We start from the raw sequence: 18,269 nt of genomic DNA on the forward strand, positions 1-18,269 counted from the left end.
CAGTGGTGAAGTTGGTTTTATTTTGAAGTAGGGTGGGGCAAACAAGAAAAACTCTGGGTGTGTAGACAAAAGTGTTCCCTTGAGTGAACTTCGGAAACTTGGAAAGTCTACACGTCGTTCTGAGAAAAGTACACATTGGTTTTTTTTTACAACTGTACAGTGTGTTTACTTTAATCATAATACCAAGTGTATTATTTTGAAGTAAGATTTGGTTTATATCACTTCCAACCAGAGGAAAGGAAAATAAATTGACTGGGGGTGGGGGTGGATGTGGGAAGGAAAGGTCTGCAATTTCGTGAAGGTGAGGAACCCCACCAAATTTGGCTGTTCCTGTTGAAGTGACTCATGTTGCGTTTTCAAAACTACGCCTAACACCGGGTGAGGAGACCTGGAGGCGGACTGACTCCTGTCATGAAGCTATATTTAGGTGAAAAGAAAATACGCCAAATATAGAGAGACAAAAAAAACAAACAAACATGCAACGATTACATTAAGCGGTGTACTTTTTAAACAAAACTGCTGACAATACTTGGAAAGTAATAATGAATACTGCAATACCTCTGGACAAGGCAGAAATGTGACAGGAAGATATGAAATGTTTTTGTTCACCCTCCAGTTCAGTTTCAATGGCCCTGAGCAGGCGGTTGCAGGCCGAGCCGACTCTTTACACTGATTGGATCAATGCACGAAATGACGGCAGCGGCTCACCGTGTGATTGGGCAATCGGCCCGTCAATCACAGGATGAGCAAACGCTTCTGAAAGGCGCTTAAAGTGCGTTTTCCTTTCACCGAAGGTGCATAATTGCTTGTTTCAAATTGGCTACTCCATACCTGCCTCTCATTGTCTTCAATTCATGTGTAAAATCACACATTTGAAAGAAAACCCTGCAGGGGGACACAACTGACAAGAGGGCGCGAGAGCGGCACGCACCAACCGTCCGCCTTGGATACGGCCCTCCGATTGGTGGCACGATCCGCCCGCAACCTGGAGAAGGCCGCGTTCCTACTGATCCGTTACGCCGTCCGTCAAGGCTTAGGGGCGAAGCCAAGCGGATCTCGGCGGGGAATGGGTAGCTGCCTGGAAACTGACGTTGTGATTGGGTGTGACCACCATCAATCAGCGGCGGGGGGTTTGGGTGGGCTCAATGGAGTGCGTGCGCGCTCTCTCCCGCTCTGTGTCTTTCTCGCCTTCCAGGGAGGGCCAAGGTGAGAGGAATTTAAAACTTGGTTCCAGTGCAAAGTTGGAGTGGGAGCGCGTGTCTGCGCCTCAGTCATTTAATATCCTGAGGTGATTTGAGGACTTTCTTTTTCCAAGATGAAATCAACCCGGATGTCTTAAGGCGGGTGTTGTGCCTCCTCCTTCCCTCTCGCCTGGGCATCCCAGATTGACAAGAGACAAGTCGAACCTGCAGCTTTCTCAGTGCATCTTCCCTGCAATCAGATCCCGTCTCCCTCACTGCGTCTGTCCATCTGTATGTGAGCAGTAACACTCACTGAATGAGCTTTTGCATTATTTGGATTTGTTGAATAATTTCCAGCATCCGTCATGTCTCTATGTAAAGGTGAGTGCAATAATGTGAGGTTAACTTGGCTTTATTGTTTCCCCAATTGTAAATCATTGCAGTATCTTCACATCTATTTGCCATATTTTTGCACTTTGACGTTATTATTGAATTATTCTCCTCCTTCCTCTTCACTTATCGCTTTCTAAACTGCGTGTTTTTTAACCAATACTTATAATATGCATATGTGTGTGTTTATATATACCTATTTATTTCGTGTATTTTGCCCATGTGCTGTAATCTGATATGTTAAATTTTCAAGCTTATCTGCCCATATATAAATTGGTTTTGATTTTTTTCCTCAGCGTCACAGCATGCTTTTGTATGATGTTGCGTAAGATCTGTAAGAGGTAATAGGCTTTATCTTAAAACAGAAGGAATTTAATGTAGGGGAGCTATGGAACTGGAGAATTAGAGTCTGTACTCAGCAACGATATAATATAAAGAAATAAGCTCGGGGGGGGGGGAATAGAAACGAGAACTTTAGATATAAATCTGTAAAATGTTGCTTGTTGCTCTGGCATCTCATCATGGGCACTGGCTGTAAAGTCGGTTGCTACTGTGCTCCATGTGTGATAAATCGGTGGAGAAGTTAAGGTCTTTCAATGGGATCATCCTGAAGTCACGCTTATTTCCTGTTGCTGCTTGCTATTTTGTGTGGATGCACTGTAGTCATGGTTGTGAGTCAGCAGTGGGACGAGTCTGTGTAATATTGCTGAATGGAGGAGGTGACTCATGGCAAACGCATGGTTACGGTCACAATGACAAAAAGGTACCTAGGGGCTTGAAAATCGATAGTAAACACGACTATAGGTTCAGAATATTTCCTGTTGGATTAGTGTCAGCGGACATGAAAATCTAAATGTAGCACATTCAAGCCTTTTAAAAGCAGACTTCCTTGTAAGACATGTTAAGTGTGGATGTGATTTCGACAATAGTTTTCTTTTCATCTGTAGCGCAGCGTGTCGATAAACAGATCTACAAAGTTAAGTCTTCATCATATGAAACCCCAAAACTGAGCATTCTTGTGCTTGGTTTCTGCTTGAAATACTATTATACATTATATCACTGCTACGAATTAAATGGGTCATTTACAGTTATTGCTTGTTAATGAGAAAATATTGATTTCGTGCTCGAAGGAGGCGCAAGGGCGTAAAAGGGGTTTCCATCCGTTTCGTTGTATTGATTCTTAATGCACTTTGAGAGTCAGTGTGCAAAGTACTGCCAGTTATGAAAACAAAATACGGAAGGATGGTAAAATGTCATTAAGGTGTGGGAACGTTAAGGCTGGGGATAACACTTCGTCAGTAACGAGCACGACCCCCTGTATTCACCATTCCTGTTTGGGACTATCTGTTCCGACCTTTGATGCGTCATCACCCATTTCAGACTTAAGTCACCCTGAATGAATTTGCCATTTTTATGTTGGGCGAGGGATAGTTTTGGACTTTAGGACCTTACTCATTTATACCTTGGTTGTAGGCAAAAAAAGGATCTAAGGCACCCTTTGCGGAGATAAGGTATGATGTGCCTGGAATGCACAGTCTAGCTGTTTTAAAATAAATGAATTGGTAGTTGGGTTATCTGTGATTCGACATACCCAATGGTCACGTTTAATCAATGGACATTGTTTTCAAATACAAATAGCTGACAAAATGATCAATAGTTTAAGTTTTGGTTGAGATCGGTTTGGGATGAATATCGAAAATTCCTATACTGCCAAGTGGTTCTTCTTGTCGGAGTTCAAGTATTAGTTTTACAAGCCTGGACTGTTAAAACAGTTTGGATTTGTCAAAATGCTGATTAATCAGTTTTGGGACTCTCCAATCTACACCAGTCTGAAACTTGTCTATGATAGCACAGTGCCACTATATGGCAATTCGCTGCAGTGTAATTGCAATTTCCTTAGTTCCACCTACCTCATATGTCGCCCCCCAGTTTCCAATTTCAGTTATGTGTCATCCTCCCAAAATGCGCTCGAGTAGCAACGACAGGTAGGAAATTGTCAAAACGTCACTGGTAAAATACTGATCTAAATGCCACTCTCCCTGCTAGGGGCTATTCTGTAACATGATGAGGACGAGACCGAGCTCAAACATCAGTCCAGTTCGGGAATTCTTAACAGATTGTGTTGGCTTCCTTTGACAATCTTTCCTAAACTTGGCTTAATGCACCTTTGCGTGAGAGGATACGATTTTGGATTTCAAAACGTATGCATCTTCGTCCCCTCGAAAGGCGATCAGATTGGAAAGCAATTCTGTCGGATGTATACATGAATTCCCTCACCGCGATTTTGCCTCGTTCCTTTCCTACAATCATCCTGTTATCTTGCTGTAAACCATTTAATGCCTCACTGCAGGCGTCACTTTTGATGTTTGAGCCCATAGCGTCAGTAACTAAGCGATTCCAATATGACAAGTCCATAGCTAGTCAGACATTTGCAGTCTGATATGTCGACATGTGCAATTTTCAGAAGCACTGCTCGGGAGCTGGAGCCCAATTTATTTTATATCCTTGCTATTTATATCAGAAAATTTACGAGTTTCTGGAAAGAGTTTATTTGAGGCGAATGGGAAGCATTGTGACACAAATGGGACTTTGCAATAACCGAGTTGATCTTTTCAAGGGTTGGATATTATCTTTGCAGTCATTTGGGGCAGCTCAGTGGTTAGCATTCCTGATGAAGGGCTTTTGCCCGAAACGTTGATTTTCCTGCTCCTCCGATGCTGCCTGACCTCCTGTGCTTTTCCAGCACCACACTCTCGATTCTAATCTCCAGCATTTGCTGTCCTCACAGCACCAGGGACGTGGGTTCGATTCCAGCCTCATGCGACTGTTTGTGTGGAGTTCTCCCCGTGACTGCGTGGGTTTGCTTCGGTTTCCTCCCACGCAGGTTAGGTGAATTGGCCATGTTAAATTGCCCATAGTGTTCAAGGATGCAAAGATTAGGTACATTAGTTAGGGGTAAATGTACTATAATAGGGTATGGGCCTGGATGGGTTACTCTTCGGAGGGTTAGTGTAGACGTGTTGGGCCGAATGGCCCATTTTATCACTGAAGGGATCCTATGATAATTATGTGATTTATTTTTGTCACTGTACCAGATGCAGCAAAAAGTATTATATCATATAGTAACCAGACAGATCAAACCCTGATGTACTTATTTAAGGTAATAGAACTGAATGCAGAATATAGTGTTACTACCACAGAGAAGTGCAGAGAAAGATGAACTCGTATATTAGAAGTCCATTATAAGTCTGATAACAGTGGGGAAGAATCTGTTCTTAAATCTATTGGTACGTTTTCAAACTTTTGTATCTTCTGCCAGATGGAAGAGAGTATAATTGGGGTGGGAACGGTCTTTGATTATGTTGGCTGCTTTTGGGAGACAGCGGGAAGTGTAGACAGTCAATGGAAGGATGGAAGGTTTTCCTAATAGACTAAGCTGTGTTCACAACTTGTAATTTGTTGTTGTCTTGAGCAGAGCAGTTGCCATAGCTGTAATGCACAGGATGCTTTTTGTGACACATCTATAAACATTGGTATGAGTCTTTGTGGACATGCTGAATTTCTTTAGCCTTCTGAGGAATTAGGGGCATTGGTGTGCTTTCTTGCGTGTCGTGTTGATGTGTATGGAGCAGGACAGACTGTTAGTGATATCTAGGAACTTGAAGCTCTCTACCTTCACCTCAGCAACGTTGATACAGACAGGGGCAGATTCCCCATTCTGTTTCTTGAAGTTGATAACCAGATTGTTCATTTTGCTTACGCTGAGAGAGAGATTGTTGTCTACACCATGCCATTATGCTGTCTGTTTTTTCCTGCATTGTCTCTTAATTGTCTGACATTCAATCCACTATGATAATATCATTAGCAAATTGTAAATGGAGTTAGAACTGAACTGAATTGTGTGAGTGTATAAGGGGCTGAATATGCAGCTTTGCGGGGCACTGGTGTTGAGGATTATTATGTCCTATCCTTCCTGACTGCGGTCTGTGGGTCAGGACTTCGAGGATTCAATTGCATTGGGGGGAGCAGAGTCCGAGGTCTTGGAGTTTGGAGATGAGTTTAGTTGGCATTATGTTGTTGAAGACAGAGCTAAAGTCAATAAAAAGGGGTCTGATAGTGATGTCCTTGTTATCCAGGAATGATTGTAGGGCCAGCAAGATGGTATGTGCTGTGGAGTTGTTGTGATGGGAGACAAATTGGAGCAGATCAAGGTAGTCGGGGAGGGTGGAGTTGATAAGTGCCATTACTATCCTGTTGGAGTACTTCAAAATGATGGATGTCAGAGCTGCCAGGCAGTCGTCATTAAGGCATGTTGCCTGATCTTTCTTTGGCACCAGGATGATGGTGGTCTTCTTGAAGCAGGTGGGAACCTCACATCATAGTAAGGGGAGGTTAAAGATGTCTGTAAATACTCCTGCCAGCTTGTCCATGCAGGATCTGAGTGCACAGCAGGGGACTCCATCTGGGCCAGTTGCTTTCCATAGGTTCGCCGTCAAGAAGGCCGACCTGACATCTCCCCAGCGTGGATTGTGGGTACAGGTGCACCCGAAGCTGTTGGTGCAGGTGACATCATTTCAATGACCTTCTGTTCAAAATGAACAGAGGATGGATTGAGCTCATTGGGGAGGGATGCATTATTGTCAGCGATTCTATTCGACTTCGCTTTGTATCCCATTATATAATGTGAGCTTTGCTACAGTTGACGTGTTCTTGTGTGGTTAGTCAGGGAGTCTAGTTTAGCCTGGTATTGTCTCTTGGCATCCCTGATGGATTTACGAAGGTTGTACCTAGATGTCCTATAGAACACCTCAGACGTGACCTTTAGTAGGGATCTTCTGGTTCATCAATGGTTTCTCATTGGGGAACACTCAAATTAATTTCTTTGGCACACAGTCCTCTACACACTTACTGATGAAGTCTGCCATACTCATTTAGGTTGGCCACTGACTTCTTGAATATGGTCATGATTCAGTGATTTCACTGTCACCTCTAAGACAGAAACTGGAAAGTTGAAATCTCACTCCAGCTACATGAGCAGACAATAAGGAAGATACTCCAATCTAGTACTGAGGAAGGACTGCACACCCAAATGTGCTGTCTATTCAATATGGCATTCAAAAGCAACATCTTCTACATTCAGGATATATTTAAAAAAAAACTTTGAAGAAGAACCTGGTCGATTTATTTTCCCTGACATATTGAAAATATTTATCCCTCAGCCATGATCAATAAATACAGTCTGTCTAGTAAGTTTCACTTTGCAATTGGTTAGCGCTTGCGATTGGGAAAATCTGACCAACGTATTTCCTCCATTATAACAGTGACCAGGCTTTCATTCCGACTGCTAAAGAGCCTTGAGTCATTCTGAAATCGTGAAAGATGCGACAGAAATCAAATTTCTTTCTTTCCAGATACTGTAACTAGCAGTGCGGAGAGAATTAAATCACTGTATCATTGTGGAGTAAGGTCAGCTGCCTAAGCATAGGTCTCGTTGCATCCTGTTCTATAAAGCTGAATGTCACGTTGAAGCATGAAGTAGAGATTTAAGTTTTAAAAACACGCATATTCTATTGAGTTGTCTGTGAACCTGCTGTCTGTTCAGCCTTCCAGAATTTAACATGATGGTTGTAGGATAGGATGTAAATTTGCTTTACTTTCTTTGAGAGAAAAAACACTTCACTGCTGTCAGAATTGTACTCTTAATATTCGAGCACTCATGTTGCCAGGCAACAGAATTTAGCTCCAATAGCCACAATTTCGGCTGATTGCAAGTTCATACATGTGTTGGCCATTTACAACGTGCATCTATTACTCTCAAAGTTGGTCTTTAAGTGATTAAGAATGATTTAACACTTTCTGGTTGTGGATGGTTTGGAATTAAAACTGAGATAACGTGGCAGTGAGTCGGTAAAACGGCTCCAACTTGCTGATTTCTATATGCAATTTTAATGCATTCGGCCGCATAAAACAACCCACCGGGAGAGGTAATTTGGCCTTTTCCGATATGTTAACTGACAATAACATACTTATTGTCCGTGCATTTCCGGGCGTCTTGGAACTCGCATGAAAATTCCAAGAAACCCAGTGCCAATTAAGGAAACTGAAGACATGCCAAGGAAATATGCTGATAAGTACTGAAGTAAATAGCGGCTCCCTTGCATGCAGCACTTTGTCCTGAGAGGCAACCTTGATAATTTTTGAGGTTTGTGCATCTGACTTGCATTTTGGAGCTCTGGTTTTTCAAATCAGTACAGATGCCATTTATGTTGTGTGCCTTTAGACCTTGTGAGCAGCAAAAAGACCATCACAAACAACAGCTGCTGCCTGCTCCTCCCACACCAACAGCTCCAAATGAGACAGAGGATCAAGGAGAGATTCAGCCTATAAAATGTCATATGCAGTATACAGAATTGGCAGGCATGGATAAACATTCTTCACATGTGCGAACAATAGTCTCTTAGAAAGCTCAGGGTTTCATGTCAAACCATGTCAGACATTTGTAGTCATTGGAATAAGGCCTGATGCCAAGTGAAATTGAGGGCCATGTCAAAATCATTGTCTTCCTTAACGTTTTTGTCTTTGGCTCCTTCCAGAGATATGAGACATTTTAAAGATTACCCAGTCAACAATATTTAAATACTTGGACATCTGACTGAAGGCTTGTTCACAAGGCAGGCAATTATGTCAACTTTGCCTGCATTGACACGAGTCAGAATAGGTAGCCCCCCCCCCCCAAGCTTTTAGCTATAACTTATCACAATTGCCAGGCTTCATTGACTGTTGGCATTTGGAAATTAAGCATCCCTCGGTCACTCAGCAGTATTCATCATCTGCAAGGGTTTCAACATCAAAATGCTGTTGATGCACAACACAAAAAGATGTTTATACATGTGCCTGGGCAGCTGCCATGAGACTTCCATCCTGCAGCAGTCCACTCTCTGTAATCTCCTTGTACCTTGAAGCAGAGCTGTAGAATAATGATGATATGTTGTGCTCTGCAAAAGGAGGGGAAACAGAATGCAGAGCAAATGCAGTCCATCTTTCCACACATTTGAGCAAACACACCGTTCTACCCTTGCCATTGACAATAGCTCAAAACCTGAAGTATTTATAGTTGTTTTGAAGTTGCCTTTTCAAAATTATCCTTTTTAAAAAGAGGGCGGCTACGGAAATAAAAACTGTGGATATAAATTCAGTGACTGTCTGGTGAAGTCCTATATGAAGTCCGTGGAATGTCATACCTGCAAAGTGTCAGGGCAACTTTTAAAAGGGAAATATTAAACAAGATAGATAACAAATGGCACTGACTAACATTATCCCCACCCGAATAGTCGGTCACCTCTTGCAGATATGTCTGCTTTACCCTTGAGGAATGTACATACAAATGGTTTAAAAACTGACTGCAACACTCGTTTGTGTATTATTGGCTGCATATCCTGTTAGGAGAAAGTAGGACTGCAGATGCTGGAGAGTCAGAGTCAAAAAGTGTGGTGCTGGAAAAGCACAGCAGGGCAGGCAGCATTCGAGGAGCAGGAGAATCAACATTTCGGGCATAAGCCTTCATTCCTGATGAAGCTCCTGCTCCTCTGATGTTGCCTGACCTGCTGTGCTTTTCCAATGCTGCACGTTTTGACACTGCACACCCTATTATGGACTGGAGTGCTCAGGGCTATAGCTTTGAGAACAGACATTTTAAACAGGTGCAATAAAGGGAAAAACTCTCACTCTGAATTAAGTCATTTTTGAAAAAATAAGAATTTCCTCTGCTTTCTTCCCACATGCTTCCACATCTGCTGACTTTCTCCAGCAATTTCTGTTTTTGTTTAAGAATTTCTACCAACGTACCTTGAAACTGATTGCTCACAGCCAACACAAATGCTCCTGGTGCCATCCAATAATGGCTGGAACATAGTCTTATTTGAATTTCATGAATAATTCAAAGACAGATCTAATTTAAATTTTATCCTTCTGGACCCACCTCTTATTTCTACTAATCATTTTAAAATTAACTTTGTTGCTACCAATCAGGAGGCAGGTGAGTAACTAAAAAGAGCTTGTTCATTCCCCCTCATCCAGGAGTTTAGCTGTTATGTCCTGAATGCTAACAAATCAGGGAATTTACCTGGGAAGTGGAGCCTTGTGCTGCAATTTAATGCGACAGATGAAATAAGTGAATTACAGTCAGTAAATTGTCACTTTGAAACCAATTCTTTGAAAGAAAAACCTGCAAAAGGTTTTTTGAGTTTGCAGTGCCACAGTATAGAAATATCTGCATCTGATACTGCAGGTTCCAAATGGAATTAAGAGAAATTACTATTTAAGATTTAAAAGTTCTATACCTCTAGCTATTAAACGATCTAGCGAGGCTCACGGGAGTAGAATTTGGCCTGAAAACAAGGAAACCTGAAATTTTACAGGTTTGACCAAATGGATAGAAAAGCAGTAGAGTGATTAAAATTGAAGTAATGGAGACTAGAATTTGAAGAAAAATAAAAGCTAGACAGTGGAAAGAGAGAGGGAAAAAGGACAAGGTAGGAATGAACAAAAAGTGAAAGTATTTCAGGAAAAATGGCAGGTGAAAGAGTTTGAACTAAGATAGTAGGAGCTGAGGAGCAGGAACCCTACTAGGTCCTGTGAGGATACCACTCACTCAGACCTAAGGCAATTGAGCACTCATGGAAAATACTGGAAAACCTCTTCAGGGCAAAAACAGCAATGCTGAGATGATGCCCAGAAGCCTATATGTTTTAATTGTTGAAAGATAGGGCACATTCAAGCTAACTGCTGGAAGCTTTGGGACAACCATGGGATTCATTGGGCACATCCACTCTGTACCAACATGTTCATTGGAAATGACCTGTCAGAATCAAAGGTAATAGCATCGCCAGTCTCCAAGAAGCCCATTGAGGTCAGGGAGACCAAACATCTGCAGCAGAAAGTGCTTGGTATTTTCTCTGACTGTGTGGTGACAAGGTCTACGGCTAGCAAGCTCAGCCGGTGGAAGCTGAAGGGGCATTGCATGTAGAAAACCCATGGATTTGGCTACCTGAAACCCTTTTTGGGAGTGTACAAAACTCCAAGTGGGTAATAAATAGAAGCCCCTTGGTACCATCCCAACCACTGTTAAAAACACTAGCTCAGACTGATGTTGAGGCATTAGAAATCCCTGGATGGTTTGGCATTAAAAATAATGTTCTGGTGAGGAAATGGAGACCACATCACAGAACTGCAAACAAAGAGTGGGACAGTGACCCACCAGATAGTAGTGCCACTGAGATACTGGAGGGAAATATTGTCGCTAGCTCAAAAATTCTAATGGCTGGGCATGTCGTTATATGCAAAACCCAAACCCACATTAGCGAGCACTTTTATTGGCCATATGTTTATAGGATGTAGCAAGGTCCTTCCCGAACCTGCTGAGTGGTAGGAAAGCCCAAATATACAATGAAACCTGCATTTATTGATCACTTATTGGTTTTTGTGGAACCATTCAGCAAGGTATTTGTGAACTGTATGGGACTTGTACCTAGAAAGAAAGCAGGCTGTCAGTAAATCTTTAATATCAAGGATGTGGCTACCCATCTCCTAAGAGTGCTCTCTTGAGAACCATATCTGCCAAGGTAATTGTGAGGGAATTATCCTATTGCATCTCCCAGTATGGTACATCCATAAGGATCCAAACACATCTGAGCTCAAATTGCATGTCTAAAATTATTTAAGGAGTCAAGGATAACCTCAGTGCAAGTCTTCAATGTATACCCACTGTCACATGGGGTGTGAAGTACCCTAAAAACAATGATCAAGGGATACTGCCATGAATAACCCCATGATGTTTGTTCACCACCAGGTACTCACTCCATTTGAATTAGCTTGTGGGCATCAAATGTAATGGCCTCTGAAACTCCTTAAGGAGATGTTTTAAAACAAAAGTGGAAGTTTCCACGTTAGAATACAAAGCAGAATTTTGAGAGTAAATCTTGTCTATGAAGTGGCCAAAAAGAACTTGAAGATCCCCTGAACAGTAATGAATCAGAAGACAAACAAAGACGCCAGGCCTGAATCTTTCATCCAGGACACGATGGGTTAGTGCTTCTCTCCATATCAGACGACTCATTGACTGTCCATTCCAGTGGCCCAAACATTGTAGCCAAGAAACATAGAGAAGTGAATAATCTGATTAAGTTGGGGGGGCGGCGGTTAAAGGTTTGTGTCATGTCACCATGACAAAGCATTTATATCACTGAGAAGGGGACAAACAGGTAAAAGTCTGTCCCATTGTCACTAACTTCAAGGATGAATGTAGCCAGGGGATAAATTGGAGTAAGGTGTAGGTGAGGTCCATATTGAGCCCATGATATTTGGCTAACTAATATGGAAGTACTGATAAACATAGACTCCTTAGTCACCCAACTAAGTATAGAACAGCAGACAGACTTAACGAGGGGCTGTACACTTGTTTCAGTGATACAATAAAGCTAGTGACAATTGCAAGGTGATTTTTAGTTTGGAATCAATGTAACATTCTCTTGTATGGGTGTGAGTAGTGTCTTCTACTGCTTCAGCAACATGGCTGCAACTTCTGTCAAGCAAATTTTACAAAATACCCGAGCACCCTAGGGACTTTTCAAACCAACTTTTCTACCTTTTTGATAAAGTGCCCATCTTGTTAGTTGTGAAAATTAACCTGCATTTCTATTCAAAGAGGTGTGATTTCCCTCACTATTTGGCAGTTGTAAATTAGATCTGTCCTGCTGTAAGCAGCATGTGAGTGACCTGTTTGAAATTGCACAAAGTAGTTAAAGCAAGTTGCTGGTCCTGATTTTTATCCGACCCTTCCTTTTTCATTATATAGTTATCCATTGCTTAGCCCCCATCTTTTCTGGCACATCACAGAAGCATGCTGTGTGAGAGATTATAAACCTGACTTGCTATTTTACACCAACTGACTTCCATGAAAAAGTTCTAGTACTTTCCTTTGAAAATTCTGAAACAGAGGTTTGGGTCAGGAGCCTCTAACTTGTGAAACTGCACTGTATGGAGAATAGATGTTGGAAATTTAAATTTGCTGTCACTTAGGGTCATAGAGCCACAGAGATATACACATGGGAAACAGACCCTTTGCTCCGACTCTTCCATGCCGACCAGATATCCTAAATAGGTCGAGTCCCATTTGCCAACATTTGGCCCAAAATCCTCTGAACTCTTCCTATTAAATACCCATCTAGATGCCTTTTAACGTTGCAATTGTAACAGCCTCCACCATTTCCTCTAGCAGCTTATTCCTTACATATACCACCTTCTGTATGAAATTTTGTCCCTTAGGTCCCTTGAAGATCTTTTCCCTCTCACCTTAAACTTATGCTCTCTAGTTTTGGATTACATTAATATCTTTGAAACTATGGAGTGCATATGATAAATTGGCTATGAGCTATCCCTCTCCCTGATATTCCTGAATCAACATTTCAGGTTAGACAATTCAAAAAAAACCTTCAAGAAAATAAAACTAAGGCAGAAATACACAAAGGTAATATGTTAATATTTTCATTAGACCTTTCACCAAAACCGTTTGTTTAAAGACTATTGCCTAACAAGTGAATCATCTTTCTTTTTAACTAACCAATGCATGACTGATACTTCTTGATTCCAGCAAAAACCTGGAACTATTTTGGTAGTAGCCAGTCTTGATGAAAGGTTCTGACCTGAAACATCGAATTCCCTCCTCATCCCCTGCTTGACGTGCCTGCTTTTCCAGCTCCACTCCTTATCCAATATTTTGGTTGAGCCAAGGCGTTTGATCCCCTTCCAATAAGGTTTGAGGCTGTCCTCTGTATTAAATATTGGAAAAACCATGGTAGTTATGGGCTAAATATTTGGACATTTGAATTGTTGGTCTATAATTCATTTATCAAAACAAAATAACTATAATGGGCCTTCTACTTAAGATTCCAGGTGGAATTTTCCTAGCCTGGAGGGGGTGGATCCAGAGGTAGGATTGGGATTTAATCAGATGGGATGGTGTCTGCCATCTTTCCACCTTTGTTCAAATTCAGTTCTGCATCGGAAGGCTCAAGCTCTATCTTTCCACCCAATGGTCAATTGAGGTCATTAAGTGGTTAATTTTTTTTACTTTATTGGAACATAAGAACATTTGAAACAGGGGCAGGAACAGGCAGTTCAGCCCCTTGAGCCAGCTCTGCTATTTGATACAGTTAAGGCTGATCTCATCTCAGTCTCAACACCAATCACTTGCTAATTAAAGATCTGTCTATCTGCTTGTTAAATTTACTCAGTGTCCCAGCACAACTGCACTCTGGAGTAGTGAATTCCAGAGATGCACAATTGTTGAGAGAAGTTATTTCTCCTATCTTTGTTTTAAGTCTGCTACTCCTAATCCTAAAGCTATGATCTTTCATTCCAGATTTCTGCATGTGAGGAAACATCCTTTTTGTGTCTACTTTGTCAATCCCTTTCATATTTCAATTTCATTTCCTCTTATTCTTCTAAACATGAGATAGGATAGGTCTAAACTGCTCGATCTCTCCTCATAATCTCTTTCAGAGGATAGAAATATCTCATGCAAGGTAAGAATTTGTTGATTATCTTCGATTTTTCTTAGACTGAGTTCCTTTTGAATATTTATTAGGTGTCATAGCAGAGATATTTGTATTATCTACAGCCATGGGTGAAGTGCTGGAGGACTGGAGGGTGGCTAATGTTGAGCCTTTATTTAAGAAAGGGCGTAAGGAGAAGTCTAGGAATTATAGACTGGTCAGCCTGACATCAGTGGTGGGCAAGTTATTGGAGGCGATTCTGAGAGATAGGATTTACATTCATTTGGAGATGCAAGGACTGATTAGGGATAGTCAGCATGGCTTTATGCATGGGAAATTGTATCTTACAAACTTGAGTTTTTTTTTTGAGGACGTAACCAAAAGGATTGATGAGGTCAAAGCAGTAGATGTTGTCTACATGGACTTTGGTGTAGCCTCTGACAAGGTTTTGCATGGTAGTCTCATTAATAAAGTTAGATCATGTGGAATTCAGGGAGAGCTTGCCAACTGGATTCAAAATTGGCTTGACAGTTTGAAGCAGTGATGGTGGAGAGTTGTTTTTCAGATTGGAGGCTTGTGACCAGCAGTGTTCCACTGGGATCAGTGCTAGAGTCAGTGCAGGGATTACAGTTGTTTATGATCCATATAAATGATTTGGATGAGTATTTAGGAGGCATGCTTAGTACTTTTGCAGATGACACCAAAATTGGTGGTATAGTTGACAGTGAAGAAGGTTATCTAAGAATACAAAGGGATTTTTATCAATTGGAGCAATGGGCTAAGGATTGGCAGATGGAGTTTAATTTAGATAAATGTGAGGTATTGCATTTCGGTAAAATGAACAAGGGCAGAACTTGTACAGGTCGTTCTGCTATAATGATCGTTTTTGCTGCAATGCAATTGACGAATTGGTGATACCTTTAAAATGTATGTTGGCTATAACGTGATTACATCGGCAACACTTTAAGCACAGTTTCTAAAGCACGATTTTTCTATTATGCAGGATTACACAAGAACACAACCATTGTGTTGTAGAAGAATGACTATGGTATGGCTTTGGGTAGTGTTATCAAACAGAGAGACTTAGGGGTTCAGGTAATTAGTTCTTTGAAAGTTGTGTCACAGTTAGACAGGGTGGTTAAGAAGGCATTTAGTACACTTGCCTTCATTGCTCAGACTATTGAGTATAGGAGTTGGGATGTCATGAGGTTGTATGGGAGGTTGACAAGGCCACTTTTTGAATATTGTGAGAAGTTCTGGTTGCCCTGCTATAAAAAAGGATAAAATTACATCTGAGGGGATTCAGAAAAGATTTACCAGAATGTTGCCAGCACTGGAGGGTTATGCAGAGAGGCTGGATAGGCTGGGACATTTTTCACTGGATCATAGGAGATTGAGGGTTGACCTTATAGAGGTTTTTAAGATCATGGTTAAGGTGAATGGCAAACATCTTTTCTCTCGGGCAGGAGAGTTCACAACTAGGGGGCATATTTTTCAGGTGAGAGGAGGAAGATTTGAAAGGGACCTGAGGGGCACCTTGTTCACACAGGGCAATTCATCTGTGGAATGAACTGCCATTGAAAGTGCAGTTACAATATTTAAAAGGCATTTTGACAGATACAAGGATAAGAAAAGTTTGCAGGGATATAGGCCAAATGCAGGTAAGCAGAACTTGTTTAGTTTGGGAGACTTGGTTGGCATGGATGAGTTGAACTGAAGGGTCTGTTGTCGTGCTGTATGACGCTATGGCAATTAAGATTCTGCGACTTTACTATGGATCTCAAACACATGTAGGCCATTCCAGGTAAGGATTTCCAACCAGATTTTTATAAAAAAATTAAATGAGGTTTTATTAATTGAATTTAAATCCTATCAGCTGCCATGGTGGGATTTGAACCCATGTTCTCCAGATTACTAGTGACATTACACCACCATCTCCACCAACTAGTGACCATTCAAGGGCCTCATACCGCCTCTTCTGCACTTTTTGTAGCTCCAGGCAGGATGGGAAAGAGTCCACCCATCTGACTGCTTAGTCATTGTGGGCAGGTTTTCATTTGGAATGGAAGGAGTGGCCGCTCGATTTCTACTATTTAGTATATATTTGAGAGATTGAACATTGGGCAGATAGATGACCACAGAGATCTGCACCTCTATCTTAGTTTCTAGCCTCTCTTCCCAGTCTGAGAGAGACTCCTGCCTTCAGCAAAACATACCACTGCTAGGGCAAGCATCATACTAGAAGCTCAGAAGAGTTGTCACGCATGCGTGCAAACACACATCCACAATAAGAACCTAAAGAACTGCGAATGCTGTAAATCAGAAATAATGAAACGCTGAGCAGGTCTGCCAGCATCTGTGAAGAGAAATCAGAGTTAACGTTTCGGGTTAAGTCAAGTGACCCTTCCTCGGATGTTGTCCTGCCACCAACCATGGCTTCCACCACAGCATTCCTGCATTCTGGAGCTGTAGGTGTCGGATTTGCCTGAAGCTTTTGGTGGCCAGGATGTTGTCCTCCTGGGATCTAATAATACAAGATAGCTTGTCAGCCAGCAATCAACTGCCTGAAAGCCACAAAACCTGGTGACATCTTGACAAGCGGAAAGTTTCTCTCCTGCAATCTCTTCTGCTTTTGGAATGACTCTGATGTGGAAAAATAATACTCTCAGCTTGTAAAAGCAGTATTTAGCTGGATCTATGTTTAACTAGTGAAAATAGGAAGGCAGATTATTATTTCAATGGCTGTAAATTGAGAGTGAGGAATGTTCAACGAGACCCATCACTGAAAGTAAGCGTGCAGGTGTAGCAGGTAGTAAAAAGGCAAACTGTACATTGGCCTTCATTAGGAGAGGATTCAAGTACATGAACAAGGATATCTTGCAACAGTTATACAGGGCATTGGTGAGGCCACACCTAGAATATTGTATGCAGTTTTGATCTCCTTATCAGCGGAAGGATTTTCTTCCTATAGAGAGTGTGCAATGAAGATTTACCAGTTTGTTTCCTGAGATGATGGTTCTGATGTATGAGCAGAGATTCAGTCAGTTAGGATTGTATTCACTGAAGTTTAGAAGAATGAAAGGTTATCTCATAGAAATCTATAAAGTTCCAGTAGGATTAGACAGGTTAGATGCAAGAAGGATGTTCCCAATGGTGGGGGAGTCCAGAACAACTGTACTCAGGACAACAGTTACAGGAAACAGGGTAAGCATTTTAGGACTGAAATGAGAACTTTCTTCACCCAGAGAGGGGTGGGTCTGTGAAGTTCAGTGTGAAGAGTGTGGTTGAGGCCAAAACGTTGTGTGTTTTCAAGACGGAGGTAGGTATAGCTCTTGTGGCCAAAGGGATCAAGGGATATGGTGGAAGGGAGAGATTAGGGTATTTCTCAATGGTCACCCATGATCATAATGATTGGAGCAGGCATGAGGGGTCAAATGCCCTACTCCTATCTTCTATGTTTCTATAATCATTATAGACCAGAAAGTCCCAATATAGATTGTCCCATTGTGTTGGCTGGGTAGCAGAACGAACGTTGCAGTTCTGCAACTGGGTTTCTGATTCCCATTGCTTTGCTGTGACCTGTTTTCAACTTGTTTCAGGAAAGCTAGTCAAAGGTAGGATTGGTGTAGTCTTTGGGGCTGGTGACTAACATGCAGAGGATTTCTATCTAAACCAGCATGAAGAATTAACACTTAGACAACCCACTGGGAAATGCAAACATCAGCAGAAATTATGCCTTCACTAAAGAAAGTAGAAAAAGTATCCCTTCTTGCACAACAAGATATACTTTAAGGTTATATATGTGAACAGTCAGATTGACACATGTAAGAAAGACAAATTTTAGATAAATTAGGTTGAGGTCAACAGGATGTGTTGTACAGTAATTAAAAAAATAAATCCTATACATATGGACTGTAAGCATCTGTTTCCTGTTAACAGGAGATGATGATCTCCATTTCCTTGAGATTTTTATAGATTTAGTTAATCTATTAAAAAGGTCTCCTGTTGAAATTCCTGTACCTGTCCTACTCTATTTTCACCCTTATTTGTATGTGAAAGCATCGAGTCCATGAGAGGGGAATGCTGGGTGGACAGCTGTTGGAACTTTTTGTTCCAGTTGTGTATATTTTTAGTTTGATGAAAATTT

General features: G+C 41.5%; 1 protein-coding gene across 1 annotated transcript in view; it reads left to right on the forward strand.

Moving 5' to 3' along the window:
* The first annotated feature begins 1,135 nt into the window (after window positions 1–1,135).
* The window catches only part of LOC132825484 (dual specificity mitogen-activated protein kinase kinase 6-like), a 125,755-nt gene continuing 108,621 nt past the window's right edge, over window positions 1,136–18,269 (forward strand). The window contains exon 1 of the mRNA XM_060840803.1: window positions 1,136–1,562. Within this exon, the coding sequence (XP_060696786.1) occupies window positions 1,547–1,562 (16 nt within the window). The 5' untranslated portion in view covers window positions 1,136–1,546. The remainder of the gene's footprint in view (window positions 1,563–18,269) is intronic.

Source organism: Hemiscyllium ocellatum, chromosome 20 (assembly GCF_020745735.1).
Source record: "Hemiscyllium ocellatum isolate sHemOce1 chromosome 20, sHemOce1.pat.X.cur, whole genome shotgun sequence".
Lineage (NCBI taxonomy): Eukaryota > Metazoa > Chordata > Chondrichthyes > Orectolobiformes > Hemiscylliidae > Hemiscyllium > Hemiscyllium ocellatum.